Source organism: Myodes glareolus, chromosome 16, assembly GCF_982192425.1.
Source record: "Myodes glareolus chromosome 16, mMyoGla1.1, whole genome shotgun sequence".
NCBI lineage: Eukaryota > Metazoa > Chordata > Mammalia > Rodentia > Cricetidae > Myodes > Myodes glareolus.
In genome coordinates, this window is record NC_142041.1 from 58,928,602 (window position 1) to 58,955,047 (window position 26,446).

Here is a 26,446-nt window from a genome sequence, read left to right on the forward strand (position 1 = left end):
AAGCCTATTCCTCCCTAGTCCTGCCCAGACCACCAAAGAAGCAGGATGTGACCTGCCCCACTGAAAAAGGTACTGAGCCATGTGACTAACATAGATAAGAATAATAAATTAATATAAGCCACAAGAGCTAATAAGAAGCCTGAGCTAATGGGCCAAACAGTTTATAACTTATGGAGACCTCTGTGTGCTTTTCTTTGGGGGCTTACTGGCTGTGGGAACTGGGCAGGACGTAAACCCCAATAAGCAGGCCATAATGCTACAGCTATTAACCCTCTGGGCAGGAGGCTACCCTCAGCAACAGGAAGGATCAAGGTGCCCAAGATACACAAGTGAGGCATATTACAGTCAACTGGAGCATGCACCCTTGTCAGAGCCCTAGTCCTAAGGTCCTTGCCACCCTCACACACACACCTGCTACAGAAAACCACACTTCTAGACCTGCCCTAGAGGTGGCAGCAAGTTTTTAATTGCCTAGAGCTTCGTAGAATAAATGTAACCAGTGGGCTGGGAGCATGGCTTACTTGGCTTAGTGCTTGCCACACAAGTACAAGGATCTGATTGATCCCCAGCACCCACATAGAAGAAGAAGAATAAACAGCTGTGGTGGCATATGACTATAATCCCAGCATTGGAAGTTGGGGACATGTTGGTCTCTGGAACCCACTGGCCAGCCAGTCTTATTTGGGAGATCAGTGGATATTCTGGCTGCCAACCCAGCTATAGGCTCACTGACAGACACTGCCTTAAGGAAATACAGCAGGGAGTGGTAGAACAGGATGCCCAATACCCTCCTCTGGATTCCACATGCCCACAAATGAGAGCATGCACCCATACACACGTACATACATCACTCATACATGCACACACACGCGTGCACAAGAGCACACACACACACACACACACACACACACACACAAACACAAACACAGCTGTAATGATGCACTTAGATTCCCAAACTAGCTCACAATGATCTCCATGGCAGCTTACAAGCCAAAAGAATCCCAACACCTGCACCAGAATCAAGCTGCCCTTCCCATCAAAACAGTATGCAGTGGCTTCCCATCCTGCACCACAGCTGCTTCCCACCATGCATCACGACTACTGGGGTGTTAAAGCCTGGTCCATAGCAGTTGTGGGAGACCCAGGGCTCCTTGTCGCATGAGTGCCAGAGATTCAGAAGCTGGAATGTGAACCTCTGTGACAGGTAAAAGCAGACTTAGAGACAACGTCATATGCATTCCTTAGAAGGGAATGTTTTCTGACTTGGTTGCATAGGATGGTGGTTTCCATCATCTGAGAAGATCTCATAAACGACACATTATATTTTTAGTGGAAATGTACCTCTACTAAATTAAAGTTCAGCAGTGACAAAGGGCAAAAGTCTACATTTTTAAGGATATTTCTCAACTAATTACGATGTTCACACACACTTAAAAATCCTCCTACAGCTCCTCATGGTCTGGGATGCCTGAGTCATCCTTGCAGTTCAGGCAAGCAGCAGACACCCATGGGGCAGCCTGGGGCCTCATGGTCCAGCCTGTCTGAAACACCCAAATGCCCCCAGGTACCACAAGGTCCTGGGTGGTTGGGAGTCAGTATGATAAGCAAGCCTATGGTGGTGAATTGGAGTGGAAGGCAGAATGGTTCATGTGCTGTGGAAATAGGCAGATCTGCAGAAGCGAGGGCCGTGACAAATGGGTTGGTTTTGGTGGCCTGCTTGCCACCTGGGACCAGAGTGTCATCCAGGCCTGAGCAGCTGACTACAGCCACATCTGTATCTGCAACAGCCAGGGTCTATGTTGACATCCGTGACCCATGTTGCCACCAAGGCCACAGGGATATCCGGGGTACAGGCCACCATTTGTGGCCATACTAATGTCTATGAATCATGCTTCTGTGGCCATGTTGATCTGGTGGCCTGTACTGCCACCCGGGGTACATGATGACATCAGGCCTGGGTTGCTGCCAGGGGCCATACCTGGGTCCATGCCCCTGCAGTAGCCAGGGTCTGTGTTGATGTCCAAGGCTTCGGTAACCACCGAAGACTGTGAAGATGACTGTGATCTGGTCAAACACCTGAGTCTATCTATGTTGGTCTCCAAGGGCCATGCTTTCATTGGAGCCATGCTAATCTGGGTGGCCTATGCTGCCTTCTGGGCCATGGTGACATCTGAGCCCTGCCTACAGTAAGGGGTCTTTTCTGGGTCCATGGTCCTACAATAGTCAGGATAGGCCTGAGTCAGTATCTGTGCTTCCTGATACCACTTAAGGCCATGCTCATGCCAGGGATCTGGGCTGCCACCTGGGGCTATGTAGGTGTCCAAGGGCCACTCTACTGTGGGGGCCATGCTGATCTGCCAGCTGAGGCCAGGGTGACATCAGAGGCCAGGCTACTGTGTGGGACCATGTCTGGGTCCATGGTCTTATCACAGTTGAGGTGTACAATGTCCTGAGACCTATGGTGCCACCAAAGGCTACACAGATGCCTAGGGTCTAGGTTGCATCCTGCGGCCATGTTGGTGTCTGAGGGCCTTGCTGCCACTGGGGCCTTGATGTCATCTGGGTCAAGGTTGATGCTGAGAGCCATTTCTGGGCCCCTGACCCCACAGCAGCCAAGGTCTGTGTTATCTGTGGTTCATCAAAGGCAATGCCCATGCCAGGAGTCTCGGCTACCACCTGGGGCCATGTTGGTGTCCCAAGGCCTTGCTACCATGGGGGCCGTGCTAATCCAAGTGGCCTGAGCAACTACAAAGGGAAAGGACCAGGTTGCTGTGATGGGCCATGTCTGGGTCCATGGCCCTACAGCAGCCAGGGTCTGATGTCTATGGCTCGTGCTACCACAAGGGGTCATAGAAACAATGTGTGTTGAAATCCAAAGATCATGCTGAGCCACACCTGTCCCTCACTGGCTTCAGGATAGCTGGCTCTGCCCCTTGCTGGTCACTGTAGCAGGAGAACTGGCATCCCTCCTCATGCCCCTACCCGGCCCATGGGAGAGCTGACCCCAGCACTCGGGAGAGCTAGCCCCGATGGCATGGGCCTAGGAGAGCTGACTCTGTTTCTCACCTGAGGCAGTGGCCCCAGTGACCCAAACTGAGCAGCCCAACCACCACCCAGACCCACATCCTGGGTTTTGGGTTAGCACACCCTAACAGCTGCCCCATCTATGACCTGCTGGGGTGCACAAAGGGCCTGGTCCTGACCAATGATAACCGCAGGATCTCCATGACTCAGGGCAGCAACAGGCTATCTGAGAGACATTTTGATGAAGACCCAGTGGTGATGGTGTACCAGAAAACAGAGGCCTTGAACCAGACCAACCCATTGAAATAAACATTCTGTGGGTGGAGCTAATCAGACAAAAGGGGTATAGTGCATGACACACCGCAGCTCCCAGTATAGCTGGGATGAATGAAGAGGTGGTGGGAAGATGGAGGAGCGAAGTAGGACTTCCTTTGGAGGGTTGTTTTGTTTTTAATTAATTTAGGGAGGCAAACTGCAGGGGTGAGGGAGAGATATGGAGGTGAGCAGGACTGGGGTGTGTGGTGTGAAATTTCCAAAGAATCAATAAAGAACTATGCTTAGATTAAAAGAGAGAAGAGTTGGGCAGTGGTGGTACACACCTTTAATCCTAGCATCGGGGGGGGGGGGGGGGAGCAAGTGGCCAGAGACAGGGGATCTTTGTGAGTTTGAGGCCATCCTGGTCTACAAAGGGAGTTCCAGAATAAGCTCCAAAAACTACAGAGAAACCTTGTCTCAAAAAAAAAAAAAAGAAAGAAAGAAAGAAAGGAAGGAAGGAAGGAAGGAAGGAAGGAAGGAAGGAAGAAAGAAAGAAAGAAAACAGAGAGAGAGAATCTTCCTGCAGTTGGTGATGTTACTCGGCTGGTCATGTTCTTGTTCTTGCCTAGCATATACAAAGCCTTGGATTTGATACCATCACCACATCAACTGGGTATGCTAGTCCATATTTATAATCCCAGCACTTAGGTGGCAGAGGCAGGAGGATCAAAAATTCAAGGTCATACTCAGCTACATAGAGAGCTTGAGGCCAGCCTGGGTGCTGGAACTGTTTTGGGAAGAATTAGGAAATGTGGCCTTATTGATAGAGGTATGTCACTGGGGGGTGGGCTTTGAGGCTTCAAAAGCCCACTCTGCTCCCAAGTGCTCCTTCTGCCTGTGTGTATGTGTGCATGTATGTGTGTATGTCTGCATCTGTGTCTATGTCTGTGTGTGTCTGTATGTCTGTATGCGTGTGCATGCTCATGTGCATGCATGTGTCTGTTAGTCTGTGTTTGTGTGTGTGCATGTGTGTGTCTGTATATCTGTGTGAGTGTGCATGCATGTGCATGAGTGTGTCTGTTAGTCTGTGTGTCTGTGTGTGTGTCTGTGTGTGTGCGCGCGCGTGTGCATGCGTGTGTCTATTAGTCTCTGTGTGTGTGCATGTGTGTGTCTATATGTCTGTGTGTTCATGTCTGTGTCTGTGTGTGTGCCCTACTTCCAGACAAGGATATGAGCACCATGCTACTGCACCAGCACCACGCCTGCTGCCATGCTCCCTGCCCTGACGTGAAATGGACTCACCATCTGGAACACTAGGCTCCATCTAACTCTTCATTCTCTACGTTGCCTTGGTCACAGCATCTTCTCACAGTAACAGAAAAGTGACTGAGACAGCCAGTCAGCTGCCTGCCTCCTAAAGCAGGTGAGACCCTGTCTCAAAAAATATCATATTTCTTATTTTAAGAATAAACAGATTGGAAATGTGCACATTAAGAAGGAGTGGGACCTTGTGAACCGAGCCTTCGACACGACTGCTCTGTATGTGGAGCGATCACATCTAATCACAACCAGTTCAAATTGTACGAAAGCACAAGAGAAAGCCATTGCTAAGCCTATCAGCACACTGCAAATTAATTCTTTTTAAAAACAATGAGGGAATTTTTAAATGATATTGACGCTAAAGCGTATACCTAATGAAAATTCCCAACAAAAAGAACAGCACATTAGAGACAAAAGATCATAGCAAATTGGGCGATAAAGTCGGCAATAAAATATCTAGGGGAAAATGGGTTTTTTATTGAGTAACTACATTAGCAGACACGGTCACCTGAAAGAGCCGTTGGCAGTGACCTCCTAGGGTATGCTCCGAAACATTAATCAGATTGGCTCACGTTAGAACACTCAGAAGACTCTAAATCGGTAGGAGTAAATTAAAGCAAAGGGTATCATCAACCAATAATGTCCGAGGAGATACTGGAGATCCCCGCGGGAGCCCACCGATTCAGTTGCAAGATTACTCTGTGGCTCTGATTAAAGGATTAATAGCCCTCAAATTAATATCCCCGAAGATGAAGAAAAGGAGGACACTCAAAAATGAAAGGGCCATTCGTTGGCCAGATTATGTGATTGGTAAGAAATAAATCCCTAGATTGGACATACACATTGGAGACATTCTTAGAAACTATATAGAATGTGAATGTGAATTGTCTTAGTTAAAGGAATCCAGAGTAAAGCGAAACACCTGATTTATAGGCCATGTAAGTTATTTGTATTTATGTTCTTTATTTATGAGTTTCACAGAAATATATATATTTCTGTCTGAAAATACTATTATTCTAATATTATTCTAAGTTTATTTATTTATTTAGTCTATCAGTTTCTCTCTCTCTCTCTCTCTCTCTCTCTCTCTCTCTCTCTCTCTCTCTCTCTCTCTGAAACAGGGTTTCCTGTGTAGCTCTGGTTGTCCTAGAACTCTATCTGTAGATCAGGCTGGCCTCGAACTCATAGAAATCCACTTCCTCTGCCTCCTGAGTGCTTGGATTAAAGACGTGTACCACCACTACCATTCAGGTTTTCTCAAAGCCAAGCAAATGGATTAAAGTCCAAAATGAGCCAGTATACTCTAAAAATCAAATGTTTAAAGAAAGTTGCCATAACCATCTTATATTTTTTAATAATTCAGGTGGGTTGACAATTGATCATTTAAAAGTGTCTGAATTATATGTACACCAAAGAGAAAAGGAATATTGAAACCCCCTTCTTTAACCTAAAACATCTGCCACAAAGCAAGTATGACAATCTTGTTTGGTATGGAAATTTTTGTTTCTTTTTGGTTTTCCGAGACAGCTTCTCGCTACATACCCTGGACTGGCCTTGAACGCGTGTTCCTCCTGCCCCAGCTTCCTGAGAGCTTGAAGGAAAGAAAAGGACCAGTATGACCAGATCTTGCATGTGAAATTTAAGACATGAAGAAAGATGAACAATCTAGCCAGATGGAGACAAATTTGCCAAAAAAAAAAAAAAAAAAAGTGAAAAAGGCATAGACATTTAAAACCTTCCTGGTCAGAATATTTAAAAGCCCTGAGTCCCCAAGGCCGCTTATAAGATGACAGTGTAATTACCATATTATCAATATAATGCCAGTAATTATCATGATTGTGTTATCTTCCATGTCCTGAGACACAGCCAGGGACTGGGCTGGGAGCAGCGGGACTTCAGTGAGGTCCTTATCTGGGTGTGGGTTTTGTCTTTGCAGCAGAATGGGTACTGGTTCATCTTCCCTGCCTCCTGAAGACAACCAGCAGTTGATAAGTTGACAAGGCCAGTACAGGACAGTGTGAGTTCTGACTCGGGGAGTTCATGCCCAGATCACAAACCTTACTGGCACCTGTTCTGGGTGATCCGGTGAATCCACCAGTCGCTGGCACAAGACAACTCAAACTGAGGATCACAGCTACCTATACTCGCGTGTGCTTTTCCTGTCTAAAATACACACCACGCAAGGGCGTACCAGAGGCCTAGAGCCAGCGAGGTTCAGAGAGTTTGAAGAGGTCCCACCAGTGGTACTAGCCAAGCTGTCGGTGGTGGCAATAGAGACTGAAGTCAGCAGCCTGGAAATGTCATTAGTTAGAGCTGAGGAAACCATCTGCTGGAATCCACAGGGACCAAGCTGAGAGCAGGAACTGAAGCCCTGGGCAAGGAGCATAAGACGAGATGCACTCGTGCAGAGCACATTGGTGGGAAATGTGGGGTAGGAAGTGGAGCCTGCAAAGGCAACAGTCTCTGAGACAGACTACAGAGGTGACAGCCTCTGAGACAGCCTGCAAAGACAGGCAACAGCCTCTGAGACAGCCCGAGAAGTGTCTCTACAGTCAGGTGTGGACAGGACAGAGCCGGTGGGATTCTGTGCGAGACAAGACAGAGGGAAGTGTAACCATCCCTGGGAGCCAGACAGCTGGGAGTTATCCCAACACAGACCCCCTGGACCACTGGTGAGCCTCATCTCAGACAGCATCCTCTGCTCTTTCACTCTCTCTTAGGAAAGGACGTCAGTAGAAAACTCAAGCCATCGGGCCTGATTCCCTTCTTTTGCCCATGCAAACCCTGAATGGAGCACCAAGACATGGTGAACTCAGTGACACCAGACAGAAGGAGGCAGGAGAGGCTTTGACAGTAGCCTGTCAGCTATAAAATCACCCAAAGATAGGTGGTTGGCAGCAACCCAGAAAGTATTCTATAGCCATTTCTCTCTCTAGCTTTTTGCCTCTGTGCCCTCAGTTCTGATGCTCCCATGCTTCCACACAGACATGTGCCTCTGCAAAGGCAGTGAAACAAGGCTCAAGCCTGTCTCTAGGGCGCTAATCTGCTGCTTTGTACTCTCCGCCCATTTTACCACCGACAACAAGGCCCGTGGGTCAATGCATCATCCAGCGGACTACCCATGAGGTCAAAGGCCCTTCCCAGGAACCACAAACACTGACTAGGAACCCAGCGAGATATTTAATCAGATAGAAAAGGCCTAAGAACAGCCTGTGAGGTTTTGGTGTTAGAGGTGCCTCCCTGTACTCCTTTGCAATTAAACTTGATTATAGCCAACAGCTCGCATCGTAATTATCAGAAGCCCATTGCGAGGGCATGGCTCATTGGGAAGCTATTTATAACCTAAAGCTCTGTCTTTACAGAGAGGATATCAGCAGTCACCCAGACGTGGGTGGGGTAGTAGATTTCGGGCATCACTAGGGTGGTGTGATGGATGTCTGCAGAAGGGAAGCTGCCCTGCCGAAAATACCCTGATGGACAAAAAACTACGTTTGGTCCCTTCTGGCCCAGGGTTGGGACAAAACACAGTAACCCAAACGAGTGTGGTCAGCACTGACTCACTGTGAGACAAGCACCCAGTTCAGAAAAACCACAGTTGTTCCCTGCCAGCCACAACACGGGCTCACACCACTCTCCTCCCAAACAGAGAAGCAAGCTTCCTGTTTTGTTTTTAATTTTGGTCCTTTGTAAATTTACTTATGTGTTTGTGTGTATGTGCATGGGAATAGGGGGTGGGGATACGTGTGTGCAGACAAGGACAACTTGCAGAAATCCCTCCTCTCCTTCCTCTATCTGGGTCCCAGAGATTGGATTTACGTCATCAGCCTTGGTGCCAAATGCCTTTACCGGCTGAGCCATCTTGCTGGTTCTGATGTATTTATTTACTTATTTATTTTTTTATTGCCTGTTCACTCACTTGCCAGGTCTAGCTTCATCTTAAGTGCTTCACACACCTTAACATACAAGGGCAGGCTACCCTCCGTGTATTAACGGGGGCAGAAATAGTACAGCATCCTTCCACAGTTAGACCCCAGGGCAGAACAAAACTGGGGTTGATTTAAACCCAGACAGCCAAGTTCAGCAACCACAAGCGGCCGCTGCCTTACACCGGCTTCACCAGAGTCTATAGCAGAGTAGGTGTGGGAGAAAGAGTCCTACCACTATGCCCAAATGCAAACCCAGTGTGTCGTGTGATGTGCTGGAGTTCACACAACTGTCAATCAACACAATCATCAAGCTAATGGTACCAAAGAAATCATCAGGCTGGATGGTTATAAATTTCTCGGGGATCAGGAACTCATCTCGGTGTTAATTTTAGAAGCAATTCACAGTATTTCCCCCTGTTCCAAGCCCTACTCAGGCTTTGCCCAACCACAGATTAGATTAGAAGGTGTCAAGAAAACTCACTTGGCAGAAAGGGAAACCAAACTCCCAAAAAAAGGTTACATGATTTGGTCAGTCATGGTGCTGAAAACTGTTGAGTTTCTGTCAAATTATAAACCAGCCATGTATCTATAGTTGATCATTGCTACTGAACTGAATGATTAACAAATGTCAAGTCCTGAATAACTCATTTCCAAGGTGTATGTGCATGTGTGTGTGTGTGTGTGTGTGTGTGTGTGTGCAAATGTGTGTCCATGCAGATATATGTGTATGTATCCTTGTGAGGGTCCTGAGGGCCTCTCTCTGGCAATCGTCACTCTAAGGCTAGCAGCATAGAACATCCCACATTCAGAACCCTGAGCACAGTGACTCCGAAAAGGGCCCTCATGGGTGTTCATGTGCACGTGTGTACGTGTGCAGGCCCGAGACTCCCCTCAGCTGTTATCTCTCATGTCTCTCATTGGCCAGGAACGCACCAATGAGAACGCACCAATGAGAACGCACCAATGAGAACGCACCAATGAGAACGCACCACTTAAGCGAAGGTGGCTGAACAGCAATCAGCAGGGCTACCGTGTGTCTCGGCCTCAGTGGTGCCAGGATGGCAAGCGCTCATCACTGGGTCCTGCCTTTTTATAGGAAGGCTCCTAGGATTGTCCCCGTGCCTGCGAGCTGTGCACGCTCCCCACCGAGCTGCCACCATGGTGCTGTCACTCCCGTGCCTTGCATTTAGTGACCTCTGCCTCTTACCAGTCCTAACTAAAGACATCAAAATGCACTTCTCTTCGAGTATTTCACTAGATGAAAAAAATTAGAGAGGAAAAAAAACCAAATTTCAGAACCATTATTCTAAGATTTTTCTTTTTCTTTTGATTTTTTTTTCCCTTTTTCTTTTTTCAGCGTCAGTCTTTCCCATGGGTAGTTTCTCAGACTTCTCTCTGAAAACTTTACATCTATTTAAAAATAGCTGCGGTCCTCCATCCTAAGCGAAGACGTTAAAATGCAGTTCAGATTAGGGCACAAGTAATTAAACCTATGAGGTGTACGCATATTTCTAGGCAAATATCTTTTTGCCTAACAATACAAAGACATGTTCCAAACGGAGACTGTTGGTCTGGCGCCGTACAAAACGGATTGTAAATTGGTTAACAGCCAGGGCATTCAAGATCTGGGATCCACTCCACACGATCCTGTTCATTCAAACTCCTCCCCTTTTCTTACTTACACAGAAGCGTCTTAAAACATGTCTGACCTTCACCAGAATTCAAGTCTGGAAACATAAGACAATACATAGGAAGATCAAAACCTACTGATATCATCAAGGCACTAGAGCTAAGAATTCTCACACACAAGAATGCCAAGGACGGTACAATCCTCCTTCAATCATTTGCAGGTTATTTAACTTCATCCTGATGTAAATATTAATTTCATGAGCATGCCCTTTACTTTTCAGAGAGAATAACGTGCACCTGCCTATCTAAGTTATATTTGGTAACAGGGATTCGTGTTTTCGCAGGGTGACAGTTTCACAAGAAATCGCAACTCCCAAAGGGGGAAATAGTCTGAATTTGCCATCAGGTGATACACAGCTGCTGGAAAAAGAACCAAAAGGAATGTCTGACTCCCAGAGCACAGCTGTCACTTGGCAACTATGTGTGATGCGGCTCAAGTCACCGGGGATGAGAAAGGACTCAAGGGACAGGCTTAATACGGCTCTAGGAAAAGCAGGCTGCCTCTACGTCCTTCAGACCCGAGTTGGGATTTAAGAGGTGGCAGGAATCAAAAGACTTTATTCTGGCCTCCTCCTTTGCATGTGTTAAAAAATCAGTCACCTGAAGTTCTTAAACTGTTTCCTCTTTCTAAGGTCAGTGGTTATAGTCCCTGCGGCTTTGTATGAAGCCTTTGAATCCAGATTTGGACATATTTGGGTGACTTTGAACACGTTACTTATCTTGGTTTCTTTGACTACTAAATGGGTAGCCATTGGCCAGAGCTCTTCTATGATTAAAATTTAATGACAACATATACTCAGTGATGGTGTGTTTTAAACACCAAAAATGCTTGCTTCGAAAACAGCCCTTGTTAGACTTCCCCCATTTGAGACTACTTCAAAGCAATTTTTGTTATTGTTGTTCATTTTGCTTTTTTTGTTTTGTTTTGTTTTTCAACAAACTAAGTATTCAGTTATTTTCAAGAGAAAGTAGGTCTATTGCCCCTCATTAGATCCTCCATCTCCTCTGAGAGCCATTATTCAGGGGTGAGCTCTCTTTAGAATGCTGATTAGCTGCTTTATAGTTTTGAAGAATTCTTTGCCTGAATAGTTTCTTTAACTGATGTCACTATCTCTAAAAGAGAGTTTGGAGATGGAGGATGCTTTCCCACTTTCTTTATTAGACAGTTTTACACACACACACACACACACACACACACACACACACACCAAGTTACAATATTCCCTACTCCAAGAATATGGTACAGAAAGTCTAAAGTTACCATAGAAATGATGAACGTCTCGATACTCAGCATCCACTAACTATAACCCACTACAGGGACTGGAGAGGTGACCCAGCAGTTAAGAGCTCATACTGCTTTTGCAGAGGACCTGAGCTCAATTCCAAGCATCCGCATCTGATAGTTCACAATGTCCTTGTTGGAGACCAGCCTAGTCTTCATATCGATTTCAGGCCAGTAAGGGATAGAAAGTGAGACCATGCCTCAAATAATAATAATAGGATAAGAAGAAGGGGGAGGAGAAGGAGAAGAAATCTTTTAGCTTTTTAAAGGTTTTGTGCTTTAGATCGGTGTGTGTCATTCACAATACCCACAGAGGTTAGGCAATAGTAAGGGACCAGAGATAAGAGGGGATCTTCCAAAGAAAGGGAAGTAGAATATAGTGTTATAAATGGGAATCTAGAACATCAGAATTAAGGGGTGTGATGGAAGGACAGGGTAGTAGAGGAAATATGTGGAGGGATAACAATGCTAAAGATTTTTTTAAAGCCATATGAAAATATACTATTATTGAAACTTCCTAAAATGCATACATGTATAGAATGAATTTCAATGGAGTCACCATATAATGGGGGGGCGGGGCAATGCCCCAATTAACATCATATGTTACCAAATAAAATCTCTAGGACAAGAAATGGGGATACACCTTTTTTGCATCAATGGCCAAGGTACTCCCTCCCATAGACCCCCAAACATGACAGGCTATCGACAGCGCTATTCCCACTGATGAAGACACACATGCTCGTGGCACAGAACATGGAGAAAGCTGGCGCTCATCTGGAAGTTCCACCCCCGATGGGCTAGCATTCAAAATGCTGGAAGGTATTAGAAACACTCCCAGAAGAAAAAAGTACCTAGCAAGCTATGAACCCTAAAAGCTGTAGCACTACGTGCCTGCAAGATATACCCATAATACAATAGTGGCACAATCCTGAAGGAGTAACCAATGACTTTCTTATTAGATCTGATGCACTCTCCATGAGATGGAACCCATCCCTAGTATTGTTAATGAAGCCAATAACCTAAGACTAGATATTCCATGGACCCTAGGGACGAACCTAGTACTATTATTCTGCTAAATGAGCCTAACAGTAAGATGGCTCTGATGACATATTACTTACTATACCTGTAGAGCGCATCACTCAGCCCTTCGCAGAGAAGCTTCTTGCAGTATACTGTAATTAACACAGAGACCCACAACTGAGCATCATGCAAAGAGTGAGAGACTTTGTAGTGTTCGACCCTAAATGGGAAGTCTTTACCACACCCCTCCCAACAGTGCTCAGGTTATAAGAGCCAGAAGTAGTGGACGATCTTAATGAAGCAGCATTATCCAGAAACAGTATAACAGATGCTCACAGAGACTGTGACAACATGCCCAAGCTTGAGCCAGGCAAAAAAAAAATCTCAGTATGGAGGAGGAAAATGGGCATGAAGTCCCAACCCTAGTCAGAAAAAAAAAATTATTTGCAAATGGTAGCTGTTGGAAGAGGAAAATTCAGTTTCCTTTGATTTAGTAACACTTAGTATACATACTGCACTCCTGAGGAATAGTGGGCCAACCCAAACAATCTTCATGATTTTTAGTTGAGCTTTCCTTTTCTTTGTTTTGTTTAAAGAAAAAAAAAAGAACATAAAGTTATGTAGGGAGGGAAGAGAGGAAGACTGGAAGAAGCTAGAAATGGGGAAGAATGTGATAAAGTATGCCATATGAAATTCTCAAAGGATAAATAAAAGAATAAAAATATTCTTTAAGCCAGGCAGTGGAAGTACACACATATGTAATCCCAGCACTCAGGAGGCAGAGGCAGGTGGATCTCTGTGAGTTCAAGGCCCATCTGGTCTGCAGAATGAATTCCAGGACAGCTAGGACTATTACACAGAAAAATCCTTTCTCAAAAAAACAGATAGATAGACAGACAAACAGGCTGATAGATGATGGACAGATCTTTAAGATACGCCACTGTTGCACACTGTCTCTTACTAGCACACTACAGAATAAAACCTACATGCAGCAACGAATAATGCAAATGATTTCTGCTTCCTCTCTCTTGCTGGAAGACCTTCCTGTTTACACACTTTCTCTCTTGATGCTCTTCCATTCAACAAATTCGTCCTTTTCTGGGAGTATGACCTAGAAATTTTTATGACTGTGACACAGAGTTTCTAGGAACTCAGGAAATCATAAGTAAACTGAAAGGTTAAAAAAACCTTTGCTATTGACAATTCTGTTGGCTAATCCACTGAAGTGAATCCCTTCTGGGCATTGCAGGACATTTAGCAGCATTCACGGCCTAAACACTCAGCGGTCCTCCTCCACGCTGTGACAATCGAAAGTGACTTCCAACGTTTCCACGTGCTGTGGAATATTATTGTAACTGGGCCACGATGTGTTGCATTTGTTTGTGCTCCAGAATATTTCTTTAATTGTGTAAAGGTGTGTTATTTTTGTTTACGCTGCATTTGTTTAACAATATGAAGGATGTGTGTTTCATTATGTAAAGATGAGTTGCATTTGTTTCACCTTGCCTGCCTGAGCCACCTGATTGGTCTAATAAAGATCTGAACAGCAGTAGCTAGGCAAGAGAAAGGATTTCTGGGCTGCCAGGAAAAGAATTTTTTTAAAAAAAGGGGGGGGGGAATCTGGGTTCAAAAAGGAGGGGAGAGGAGAAGAAGGAGACAAGGAAGCCAGGGGCCAGCCACAGAGTCACCCAGCCACCCAGCCACCCAGTCAGCTAGCCAGCACAGAGGAAACAGAAAAGTAAGATATATAGAAAGAATGAAAGAAAGGAAAAACTCACCAGGGCAAAACACAGGGAGAAAAAAAAAGCAAAAACAAAAAACAAACAAACAAAAAAACAGGATAATTTAAGTTAAGTTAGAAAAGCTGGCTAGAAACAGGCCTAAGCTGAGACTGGGCATTTGTAACAAAGATTAAGAAGTCTCTGTGTCTTTACTTTGGAGCTGGGTGGTGTCCCTCCAAAAGAGAAAAAACAGCTACACATATGTCCCCAGGAGATGGACGAAGTCACACCCTGATTGAGAACCACTGGTTTGGAATGAGCTAAAACCTCTGTAGTTTCCCACGGGAACAGGGCTTCAGAACCAGCAATGCCTGGCTGTCACAAAATTGCCTGTGGTTTCCCAGAAGGACTAGGCAGCAGTGGAATCCCCTACCTGTGTTTTCTGGCAATGGGAAACTGAAAATACAGGATCCCAACACAAACTACTGTAGGAGCAAGAGACACAGCAGAATCTACTGACACCAGCTGCTACTGTCTCAGAAAGACCTCCTGGAGCAAACCTAGGCCCCTCATGGTGTGGTGTAGGAGGGTCTTCTTTCTATGTGTTGCTTTCATTGGTCAAATAAAGAAACTGCCTTGGCTTTTTGATAGGGCAGAATTTAGATAGGTGTTATAGACAGAACAGAATTCTGGGAGGAAGAAGGCAGTGTGGCAGACGCCATGGCTCTCCTCTTTGAGACAAATGCTAGTTAGACTCATGCCAGTAAGCCACAGCCAAGTGGTGATACAGATTAATGGAGATGGGTTAAACTAATATGTGAGAGTTAGCCAATAAGAGGCTAGAACTAATGGGCCAGGCAGTGTTTAAATTAATACAGTTTCTGTGTAATTATTTCGGTAAAGCTAACCAGGTGCTGGGAAGCGGCCCATAGCTCCTCATTACAACAATGGTGCCTCGCACTTTCTCCCTGAATGCTTCCCCTCTAATACCTACTCTTAAGTCCACTTTTCCTCCTCTTTACAAACCCTAATCTTTCTTCTTAAAATTATGCCCAAAAGGAACACAAAGTTTCAACACACTTGGAAAAACAGTCTTCAGAGCTGAACTAGAGGCATGTACTGACATGTACTCGGAGGTTGCGTGGGCTCGGAGATGAGTCTACCATCTGTGAGAGTGGCCATCTCGGAATTTCTGCGTAAGCAGTACTAATGATTCTTGAAAAGACATGTGGGTTTATAATCCACACGTCAGTTCAGACATCAGCCATTCTGATATAATACCTAGTTGAATCCTTTACATGGTTAGTCTTCTTAACCATTTTCTAAGCATACAATCAATAGTATCAAATATATTCAACATCATTGTGCAATCAATCTCCAGAACAGTTTCCCCTTGTAAAACTGAAAATCTCTGGCCATTAAACAACTAACTCCCCAGTTACCTCTCTTCTTAGCCCCTGGCAAAAACCGATTCTTGTATCTAGAAAGTAACTACTTTACACGTTGTATAAATGGGATCAGGCAGTTTTGGGCTTTGTGTGACTGGCTTATTTCTCTCACCATAAGGACTTAGACGCTGTCCCTGTGTGTTAGGTGCCTGGATTCCCTTCCTTTTGATGGTTGAGTGGCATCCCATTGTCCATATGCACCACATTCTGCTTAGTGTCCCCTTGCCGATAGGCATTGACTTCCAACTCTAGGCTACTGTGAATACTGCTGCATGAACATGAAATTGCTTTCAATTTGTTTTTGTTTGTTTTAAATACATACCAGAAGTGGGGTCGTTGGATGACGTTGAGGAAATACCACACTGTTCGGAACACTAAATGTTTAAATTTTTTGGAAGCTTGGTTTCTTTGACCATTGAATAACATTTTTCTTTGTTTGTTTACAAATGGGACTGAATGGGATGAACCCTAGGTCACATTGTGGCTTGAATCTGTGCTCGAGGGCAACACATTCCGTTTCCTGTCTGGGTGTTCTATACTGTCTGTCCCTCACCGTTCAAAACCCCGTGCAATGCAGGCCTTACACGTGTCTGCTCCCCCTGCCTCAGTGAACTGTTATTGTTTCTAGATTATCAAGAAAGAAAGAAGCGACCCAGCCAGGCAGATCATATCTATAACCCAGCACTTGTGAGGTGCAGCTAAGGGTCAGGAGTTCAAGGCCAGTCTTAGACGCGTCTCCTGGTCTCCAAAAACTGAAAGCAAATGAAAGACAGGAAAGAAGCAGAAATGAGTTGTGGGCGTGTTGGTATTCCCCACCTGCAGCTGCACAGCCTGCCGGGTTTCTCAAACCGGGAGTGCCACCCACAGAGGGAAATGCAACCGCGTGCACACACGGCCTCTGGTGAGGAGAGAGGAAGTGCGGCTTGCCTCGCTTCTAACATACAAGTAAGTTGATATGAGCTGAGCAGCCTGTATTTATCTATTTAGGGACACGCACGTGTGCTACAACAATTTAAAATTTCCACGAATTTGAAAGAGCACAGGGGTAGCACATGGGAGAACTTAGAGGGAGAAAAAGGAAGGCAGAAGGATGTAATTACATTATAATCTCAAAAATTGACCAACTTAAAGAAGGACACCATTTGTTCAGGTTAATTCTCTCACTGAACCCTTCTGGCATCAGGCCGCCATACAACTGTGTCATTCTGAGAAGTCTCCAAAACATAGGAAGTACATCAAACGGACATCCTGCTCCTGGAAACACGGGAAGAAACCGGTGTTCTTCTTGAGATGGAAGAACTACAAGCCGTGGCGGCTCCAAGCCCAAGTTCTAAAGGAAACTTCCCAGCTGAGTCGTGGGTCTCTGGGCTGTTGATCCCACATGCTACAGCTTCAATAGCATTGCCCAAGTGCCTAGTGGAGATACAGAATCTAAAAAGATGGCTCTCTTTACCAGCAGGTGGGCTGAAAAAGTCAGTAGGCCCAGCCTGCTGACTTCTCCACTAAGATCAGAAGCACATGCTATCCAATTGGGCCCTGAAGTCATTTGCTTCTCCATCTCACAGACTGATAACTTTCCTTAGAGGCCCCAACCAGCAGACACACCAGCAGCAGACAGTACATCCAGTCTCTGCTAGACATACAGAAAAAATACAAGATTTAACAGATTAGCTGTCTGTCCCAAGGATGTGGGGTGCTCTTGCTGATCCTCCCAAGGGGCTCCCGCCTGCCATCTATCCCTGGCTGCCCTACAGTGTTCTAGGGGATTTTTCTTCATCAGCCTGAATTTGTTTCCTGAAATTCCCTGATATTCATTTCCTCACACATTCATTTTCAGTGGAGATTATCTTTTTCATTCACTCAAGATTTACACAGAGCCTACTTCCTAAAGGATCTCATACAGCTTAAAAAGATAAACACATTGTAAGGAGGGCACACAAATTTAAAGCAGGATTTTAAGATTACTCAAAAGTCTTCAAGGAAAATAGATTCCTAGTCTGATGCCTCCCTTCCCCCAACCCCCATCCCCGCCACCTGCTGCTTCCCCTGGCCCTCTTCAAGACAGACAGGGGCATCAATGTGCCTCCTCCTACTTCTTGAGAATGAGGATAAACCCAGGAAGTAAATTCTCAATCTGGCTCCTTCCCAGCTTCCAGGTTGCTGCAAGCTGCCTGGGGTTAGAGGGGACATCTGGTGGATTCTGTCACTCTTAGAATGTCCATTTGCTCTCAGTCCGTGTGAGAAAAAGATGTATAATGGTGAAACTGGGTCACCACACACCCCTCACACTTTGAAAGGGCTTTTGGTGTGTTGCACAAGCTATAAACGCACGTAATGGCCTCCATTAAAGAGAGGTAGTCATCGAAGGTTGACACACAAACTCTCATGGCAGGACCTTGAGTCCCCATAAAATGTAATTAGGAAATAGCATCACTGAAATGCTGACCAAGACTTTCCTGGGTCCTGTTTTTGTGGGAGTGATTTCCTACACAATCCTTTGACTTCTTTTTCTGGTTATGAAAGAAGAAGACACACACCGTAGTAAACCATCATTAACTCCCCTCCTGCCCAGGCCTAGCATGAGCTTGGATTCTGGTATAACAATGAAGTGCCACCCATACTGTCTACAGAACACTCACACACACGAAATCCCACTAAGTCTATAAACTATTAAGAAGGGAAGCTGTCATAATCCCCATTGGAAAGAGAAGCTGAGCGACGTGAAAGGGTTTGTGAAAATGTCCCAGAGCCGTCACCAGGGGAGAATACGGGCCCTTGCCTCCTACGCTGTGGATAGTTTGGACCAATTGTGTTCCATCCTGAGGTGTGAGTCGGGGCTGATGGTTAAACGGTAGCACAGGAGGCAGTAAAGCCGGTGCTTGTACTGCTCGGCAGCCAGCCAGCTCATCCAAACCTCCATTTATGACGAATACCATCCGAGCGGACCGACCGCTTTTCAAAGGGTTCTATTGCACTTGTTTATCCTGTCCGGGGAGGAAGCATGTGACACAACATGTGTGTGGAAGTCAGATAAGAATTTTCAGTAGTGACTTTTCTCCCAGGTCATCTGACTTAGCAACATGCGCCTTTAACCCCTGAGCCATCTTGCCAGCCCCCCAGTGACTCTCTGTTCTAGAAATGCATCCTTCCTTTCTTACACCCATTGGTTGTCCACTTTTTCTCCCTTCCCTGTGGTTCACAATTTCTTTTTTTTAACCGCCAAAGGATCGCACACCCACACACCCCTCTCTCTGGGATATACTTCCAAATCATGGTCTGGTTGCCCACCGAACGCATTACTAATACTGACAAAGCTTTCTCTATACTCAAAGCCAACACTAAGGCTCTCTCGATCCTCTATGCAGAGTCAGAGAGGTTGACGGGTAGAGGCCCTTTTAGCGAAGCTACGTCCTCATTTCTTTTTTTGCACTTTGAACAAACAGAATGCTAACATAGAGTCTTGCCAGGATGCAGATACGCAATTATATCACCCTTGATGGTCTTAATGCTACTTTGGATCCTTGTATCCTGCCCGCAACTTCTAATGGGATACCTGGCATTAGGTTTGTTGCTGCTGTTTTGTGCAAAGTCTGGCTAAGGAGGTTAGAAAGGAAGAGAAGGAAATGGGCAATACAGAAGAGCAGATTTGTAAAGAAATTATGTGAGGTGTTTTCTCATCGTTACTCTCTAGAAGAGAAATCCCACATTCTGACTGGTTACCCTTGCTTATATTCTGGGAAAACAGAAGTCTTCTGATCTTAATTTTTACAGAAGGAGCCTAGAAAGTCTATTCCTAAAGGTTTTGGGCCAGGTGTATCATTAAGTACCTGTAATCCTAGCATCCAAGGGGCCAAGGCAGAGGGATTGCAAGTTTAAAGCCAGCCTAGACTATATAATGAATTCTGGCCAGCCTGGACTACACCATGAGTCTCTGCCTCCTCACCCCCACCACACACAAACCACTCCTCCCCCAAAAATCTTGTTTTGATTATTAAAATTCATTTCATGTAAAGCATAAGTATCTTCAGTTTCCTTAAGAATGCATCCTAAGGCACTCACCAATTTACAATTACTTCAAAAAACAAAAACAAACAAAAAAATTAAAAATAAACCAATCCGGTCAGCACCTTTTTTGAAAAGGAAGAAGAAAGCTATGTGTCACTTCACACCTATCCTGAAAACTCCTCAAATGTTATGATTCACGACATTTTGGTTTCCCCAAAGGAGCCTAGAGTTGGGGATGAAGCTGAGCGGTAAAGCCCGTGTGTGCCTGCACAAAGCCTGGGCCCAATCCCAGGACAGTACCTAGTCCGGGCTACGTATACTATGAATATGTATTTAATGTGCAATTGCTATGTTCTTCAGAAAAATCTGTTCTCAACGTTCTGACCCTCGGCATGAGGTCTGTGATTCTGATGGAGAAAGTCTGTGTCCAGCGCAGCTGTGTGCCTGTAGCAGGGTAGAAGGGATGCGAACTTCCCGTGTAAGCGGAAGTAAAGGCCAGCAGAAACAGGAAAGCACACCGGGATAATCACACGAAGGCAAGACATTCTGGAAATTCCATGTGGTTTTCAAAAGGAAGAGACAATCTCTCCAGCAAAACATTTTATATTCATCCATTGAATCACACGATTAAACTTAACATCACCAGTGAATGTCCAGATGTGTGTGATATAAAGCACACCGCATCACCTAGGAAGTGCACTAACACAAGCAGTCTCAGTTTACAATCGCCAGAGAGATGATCAGACAAGATGAGAATGTGAAAACTCTACATCCTATCTATCCTTGTACCCCCAAAAGTCTGTGTCACACACACATACACACATATACACACACACAGGTTACGATGCTGTTCCGCAATATGAAAGCCACAATGGCAAATTGCCCAGTGTAATTATATTAATAAGTGGGCTCTGGGGAAATCCTAGTTTTAACATTAGTAAAGATAAAGGAATTTGGGTGGCAATGGAAATTGAATTTGGGAAGGTGTTTGATGATAATAGGTTCGTAATTTCTTAGCATGTTCATGCATCTGCCAGTATGGAAAAAGTGCATTCATTTGTTTCTCTATTTATTGCTAGTGCTGAAGAGTCAATCCAGGTCATCTTCCACGAGAGTTCCCTACAGCTGAGCTACACCCCAATCCCAGAATACCCTTATTTCTAGAAGAGGTTTGCTGAGGCTCGGTGGAGCCACAGGCCTACAGCGACTTCCGGAGAGCTTAGCTCCCCAGATCAGAATATACACAAATACGGGGTGGGGGCTGATAAACATGACAAAGGGGACTTTTGTGGTTGTCTGGGATCGCATCTCACTGTATAGCCCTGGTTAGCCCAGTCTGCACCATGTAGTCCAGGGCGACCTTAACTCTTAGCAATTCTGTCGCTTCAGCCCCCCAAGTACTGGAATTACAGGTTCGGGCCACCATACACAGCTGATAAAATTAGCAATTATTAAGTCCGGTGAGTGGATATATTGATATCTATTATACTGTTCTTTAAACTTTCCACGTCAAGTGTTAGAAGACATAGTGGCACGGTAACTAGTCTCCTCTGTCACAAGGAACATGTGTGCTTACATTTAATAGCAAAATCACGTTATAAATGCTGCACTGGGCCAGTTCCTGGAGACAACTCTGAGAGCCTCCAAAGACAGTGGACTGAGGACAAAGTAGAGCCCTCCTACATTGGCTGTGCTTTCCACTCTCTTTGAAATCCTTATTCACACATCAAAGATCCTTTCAACACATGACTAAGAAGTTACTAAATATGTCTAGAGTTTGACAATCTACTAATTAATATTTTTATAAAATCAGAACTTTTATGCTGGCCAGCTAGCCTAGCCACTTGGCCAGGAAGCCTAGTCTCAGGGGATAAAAAAAGACCCAAGAACCAACACTCAGGTTGTCCTGTGGCCTATGCACAGGTCTACACACACACACACACACACACACACACACACACACAGGCTTTAAGTGTTTTAGGTGACTGCAGCAGAGGAACGGAAACACAGATCCCTCAGCTTGCGTGACACTCACCCTTTCCAGGGTTCAAGTTCATCATTTAGTGCGCTTTAAAGGAGCAGCTACTACAGCGAGCTGCGGACAACCATCAAACATGCTTCTAGGAAGTCGATTAGCCATGGCCCTACCTGCCTGGCCTCCCATGGACTCTCTGAACTTAGCCCAACACCTCTGCCCACTGACGCTCTTAAATGCAAGTCAAGGAACCAAACCACAGAGCCTGTGTTCTTCAGAAGACAGTAAGGAACTCCCACAGACTCCAGTCACCATTGTCCTTGAAGCACAATGAGATAAACCTGCTAGCCTGGGGTGCTGACTCTTCAGGGCAGACATAACTTACTCATCCCTTGTCTTTCAGGCTTTACTGGTGTTTGAGTGCTTGGAATACGGGGGGGGGGGGGGGGGGGGAGGGCACAGGCATGTGGTCTGGTTACCCCATTATCTGCTGTTGGGAATGAAGAGGTGGCAAGGGAAAGAAAGCAGCAGCTCACAGCTGCTGGTGAGCTCTCTTCCTTTCTGGTCTCTTCTAGGAAGGACAGCTTTTAGACGATAAACTTGACGGATTAGAGATTTCACAAAGGTGGACAGCAAGTGGCCCGATCCTATCCTGTTTTTGAGTGTTTGTATTATATTGAAAGACAGATGTGAGGTGCATCTGAAAACTCGTTCAAACAACGCTTTACCTCAAACTGAAAACATAGCGTACCAAAAATAGAACTTAAAAGGAGTGAGCCACAACACTTAATAATATTGAAAATACAAAGGATCGTGTTCCTTTATATGTGGGGAAGAAAAGGAACATCTCTGTGGGACAACTACGCCCCCAGAGAACAGCAGGTCTTACCTAGGTACAAGGATGCGTTGTCTTTCTTGACGTTGTCATCTAAATAGGTTGGTCCCAGGGTGTAAATCGGTGTGGAGCCCATTCCAATGAGAACCTGTGCACAAACGAATAAAGCCACATAGACCCAGTGGTTATTTCCTCCCGATTCCTTGGGACAGGGAGGAGGCTCCAAGGTGGCCGTGGAGTTGCCATTCTGACAAAGGCCATCGTTGGAAACCGAAGCGTTCAACTCTTGGATTTGGTAGGGAGGCGAGATGAAGTGAGGTAAGGCAAAGAGCGCAGCCCCGACAGCGATAAGAAGTCCACCCACCGCCAGCCACAGAGGCCTTCTCCCACGGCCACCAAAGTAGCTGACGAACACCACCACCACCAGGTTTCCTATGTCGAAGCAGCTGACCAGCAGCCCGGACTCGGAACTCTTCAGGCTATAGCGCCTTTCAATGGTAGTGATGACGCTGCTTAGGTACCCAGAGACCATCAAGGCCTGGATGAAGGTCAGGAAACACATGCACACTAGGAAACAGCGAGAATCCGTGAGGACCACATAGAGACACCTTCTCTCCTGGAGTGTAGCCAGAGTAGAAGACACCGACAGAGTTTTGCTGGGGTCCATCCTGTGGTTGCAGTCGATGACTTCCGCTGCAGCCCCTGCCGAAGTGGATGGGGCAGAAGGGCTAGGGACTATCAGGTTCGGTCCTCGATGCCTCTCCTGGTGACCCAAAGCTTCAGTGCAGCCCAAGGCCAGTTTGCCATCTGCGTTCCCAGTACTGAGATTCGGCCGGCAGGAGGCGCTGTGCAGGACTGGTAAACTCTTCGACCTGAAGGTCTCTGACTCGCACTTCTCTTGGACAGCTCCCACCGCCGCAGGTGCCTCCAGCTGCTCTTGGGCCCGGGACTGCACAGTCCCTTCGTCCATGGTTCTTAAAATTTGAACGTTTATCCCATGCAAGGCCTCCGGCACTTTTCATCCACCTGCACGAGGGGCCGAAGCCAAGCCCACTCAGTTTTGCCCACCTGAGACCCGGGCTGCGTGTGTCAGAGCCGCTTAACGGAACATCTCAGCAGCAGGCAGGTGCCCAGAACATCCTGACCGGAGGCGCAGCGGGGAGGTTTCGCCACCTCGTGCTGGGGGAGCTAAAGATCCTCACGGTCCTGCGAGGAGCCTTACTCGGCGTCCACCTCCCGGGGATAGCTCGCGGCAGTCGCTTTGCGCGTCCGGTGCTCATCCCCTCCGCCACCGCCTCTCAAACGGTGGCCAGGAGCAAGAGCGCTCTGTGCCCAGTGTGGTGTCACTTAGCGCGACTGTCCGAACCGCATCCCACTTAGTACTGCCAGGGGTGTTCGGTGCCCACCGCGGGGATTGTGATACATTCGGGGGTGAAACTGCCAACCTGCAAGCAGAGAACGGATAGTCAGGGAAGGATGGCTGAAGTTGGAGCTGGCGTCCCGGAAGGGGGTGGGGGGTAACGCTAGGTACCCATGGTCCCCAGAGGGATCGAGATGCTAGCCACAAGATGAACCCGGCAGGAAGAGCCCACAGAGGCTGCTGCCTCAAGTCCCGGAACAATGAGCAGCAGGCGGTCCGCCGAGACTCTCCCTCATTGTCTGCGGCGAGCCTGCCCCTGCCCCGCCCCTTTTGCCTTAAACTGTGCGTTTGCTTTTATATGTTAATAATTATCAACCGGGCAGCTCTGACTCAGAGGCAGTGTCTTTAAATTCGAGTGAATTAATTGCAGCCTTTTGGTACTCCGACTCTGTGACTCAAAATAGAAGATTCCCAAAAGAACAAAGGAAAGTTTTTTTTTCTTTTACAAACACACAATGCTTTCCCGATCTCAACTTTTAAAATGCATTTTTTTAAGCGATAGAAAGAAAACTACGTGTAGAAATGTGTTTGCACACTTGTACGCTAGCACGTGTGCGCGACGAGATGTGAATTCGTCTATTCCATCAGACACCTACTTATTCAAAGCTAAAGGCAGCCGGAGGAAAGAAAAAAAAGGTCAACATGCTTGCCTGGTTATTCTTTACGCTAAAAATAGCCCCTTGCCGGAAAGAACTATTCAATTACAAGTAACGAGGGCATTCAAGGCTGTGGCCCACGTTAAGTCCCAGAGCGCAATGTTGAGCGAAACCGAAAATCAATTTGCTTTGCAGATGGCTGGATGAAGACACAACCAAACAAAGAGACGCTGGTATAGCGTGCGCGAGGAACCCACCGAAGCGGCTCAGCACAAGCGGGCCGGCGGGGAGGTGTGCTATTTGCCTAGTGCACCCCAAGGAACGTGGGCCCTGGGGTGTGTGCGCGCCTGCGCAAATACACAGAGAGAGAGAGAGAGAGAGAGAGAGAGAGAGAGAGAGAGAGAGAGAGAGAGAGAGAGAGAGAACATGTTAAAAACTGTTTGTGCAATCCAGCACTCAACTTGAATTCAGCGAGCTCCAACATCGGTGTACCCTGGTGTAAACCTAATAACCTAATCTTGGAGAATCCTACACCCCTCCCATCCCGCCGCGATGTGCACCTGGTGGGAGGGATTGGGGCTCCGCTGCGTGGGTTTCCTGCTGAGCTTTTGTAGTATTGCTGCGAAAAGAAAAAGAAAGGGTAGAAGAAGAAAGAGAAAGGCGGAGTAACGGCTGTGAGTGGCAGTCACGGCATCTCCCTGGACTCCTCTGGACCGGACTCGCTTGCAGATTCCTGGCCTTCCAGTGGCTCGCAGACCTGGGCTTGGGCTCCGCCCGCTTACCCCTGCGCCTTCCCGGGAAACTCCACCCGTGGCTGCGCGCCGAGCTGGGGAATCCCGGCGTCGGAGCCCCTGCCTGGGGGAGCAGCCGCCTCGCGGCGCAGACTCGGATAGGATGGACAACGCGGATTCCAGACCGGAGCTCTCGGAACAGATGCGGAATCCCAGGGATACCCCATACGTGCGCGCGCGCGAACACACACACACACACACACACACACACACACACACACACACACACACACACCGTGGGAGGACAGAACTGCCAGGGATAGCTCGCCGCTCTGCTGGGTCCACAAGCCTCCACAACTCACTAGCGAGGGTGATGAGCAGTCTGCTGGGCTGGGAGAGGAGCGGCCGCAGGAGAACGGCGGTGATGCGGGCAGATTAGCCAGCCTCCTGCCGGTCTCAGTCCCGCCGCCGAGAAATCAGGGAGTGAAACTGCGACTCGGGCTGGCTAACTCTTCCCCCAACCCCTGGCCTGTCACCCAAGCCTCTTCTCTCCAGACACACGAGCACCGAGACGCGCCAGGACTGGAGCAGCAGAGGGCGCAGGCGCGCGGGCAGTCACCCAACCCAGTCCGCAGGCAACCAGCCACCCCTCTTTGCCCTTTACCTGCAAAACGACCTGCGACGGTGCCCCAAGGAAGCGCGCGTCAAAAAGTCACCTACTGAGACAGAGAGTCATTTTATGTAAAGTATTTTGGTTCGTTTCTACCAAGTTCACCATGCACCATGTCTGGGACCAAGTGGAGCAAGATCCCTAATGTAGGGAAACTTGTCTTGCCAAGAAAATATTTACGTTAAGGGCTTGAATCCATGCAGTACTTTCTTACAGCTTGCTACTGCAGAACCAGACACCGGGGAATCTTCCTTTCCAGAGCAGGAAGGGTGCTTGCAAAGGCCCAGGGATATGGCGCCACGAGGAAACCAGTAGACTCGTTGCTAGAAGATTGGAGAGATGGGGCAGAGGACAGGACGCAGGAGTTTCAGGACTTGTGTATTGTCAGTTCCTAGGTGCCATGACATTCTGCCTTTCTTACCAGAAATAGCTTCGTCCGTGATGGGTAGAGTATTGGAGTGGAGAGACAAGCAAGGTGGACATATCGATCTGTGATGAGGTAGGAGCCCAGGAGACAGAAAGCAAGTTG

General features: G+C 46.8%; 1 protein-coding gene and 1 long non-coding RNA gene across 5 annotated transcripts in view; one reads left to right on the forward strand and one right to left on the reverse strand.

The window, feature by feature from the left end:
• Positions 1 to 25,817, reverse strand: part of Slco5a1 (solute carrier organic anion transporter family member 5A1) — a 127,067-nt gene extending 101,250 nt beyond the window's left edge. For 2 of the 4 annotated variants that reach the window (XM_085677330.2, XM_048420351.3), the window contains exons 1-2: positions 25,543 to 25,817; positions 22,555 to 23,945 (exon numbers count right to left, since the gene is read on the reverse strand). In XM_085677330.2, the coding sequence (XP_085533456.2) occupies positions 22,555 to 23,470 (916 nt within the window). In that variant the 5' untranslated portion in view covers positions 23,471 to 23,945; positions 25,543 to 25,817. Of the gene's footprint in view, positions 1 to 22,554; positions 23,946 to 25,076; positions 25,280 to 25,542 lie in introns of those variants that run through there. The other 2 variants (XM_048420350.3, XM_048420352.3) reach the window with 2 other exon arrangements.
• On the forward strand, positions 1,015 to 10,819 carry LOC125391063 (uncharacterized). Its single transcript, XR_007228941.3, has 3 exons — positions 1,015 to 1,204; positions 4,502 to 4,702; positions 10,499 to 10,819. It is a non-coding gene; the product is annotated as an uncharacterized LOC125391063 (long non-coding RNA).
• Positions 25,818 to 26,446: the final 629 nt, after the last annotated feature.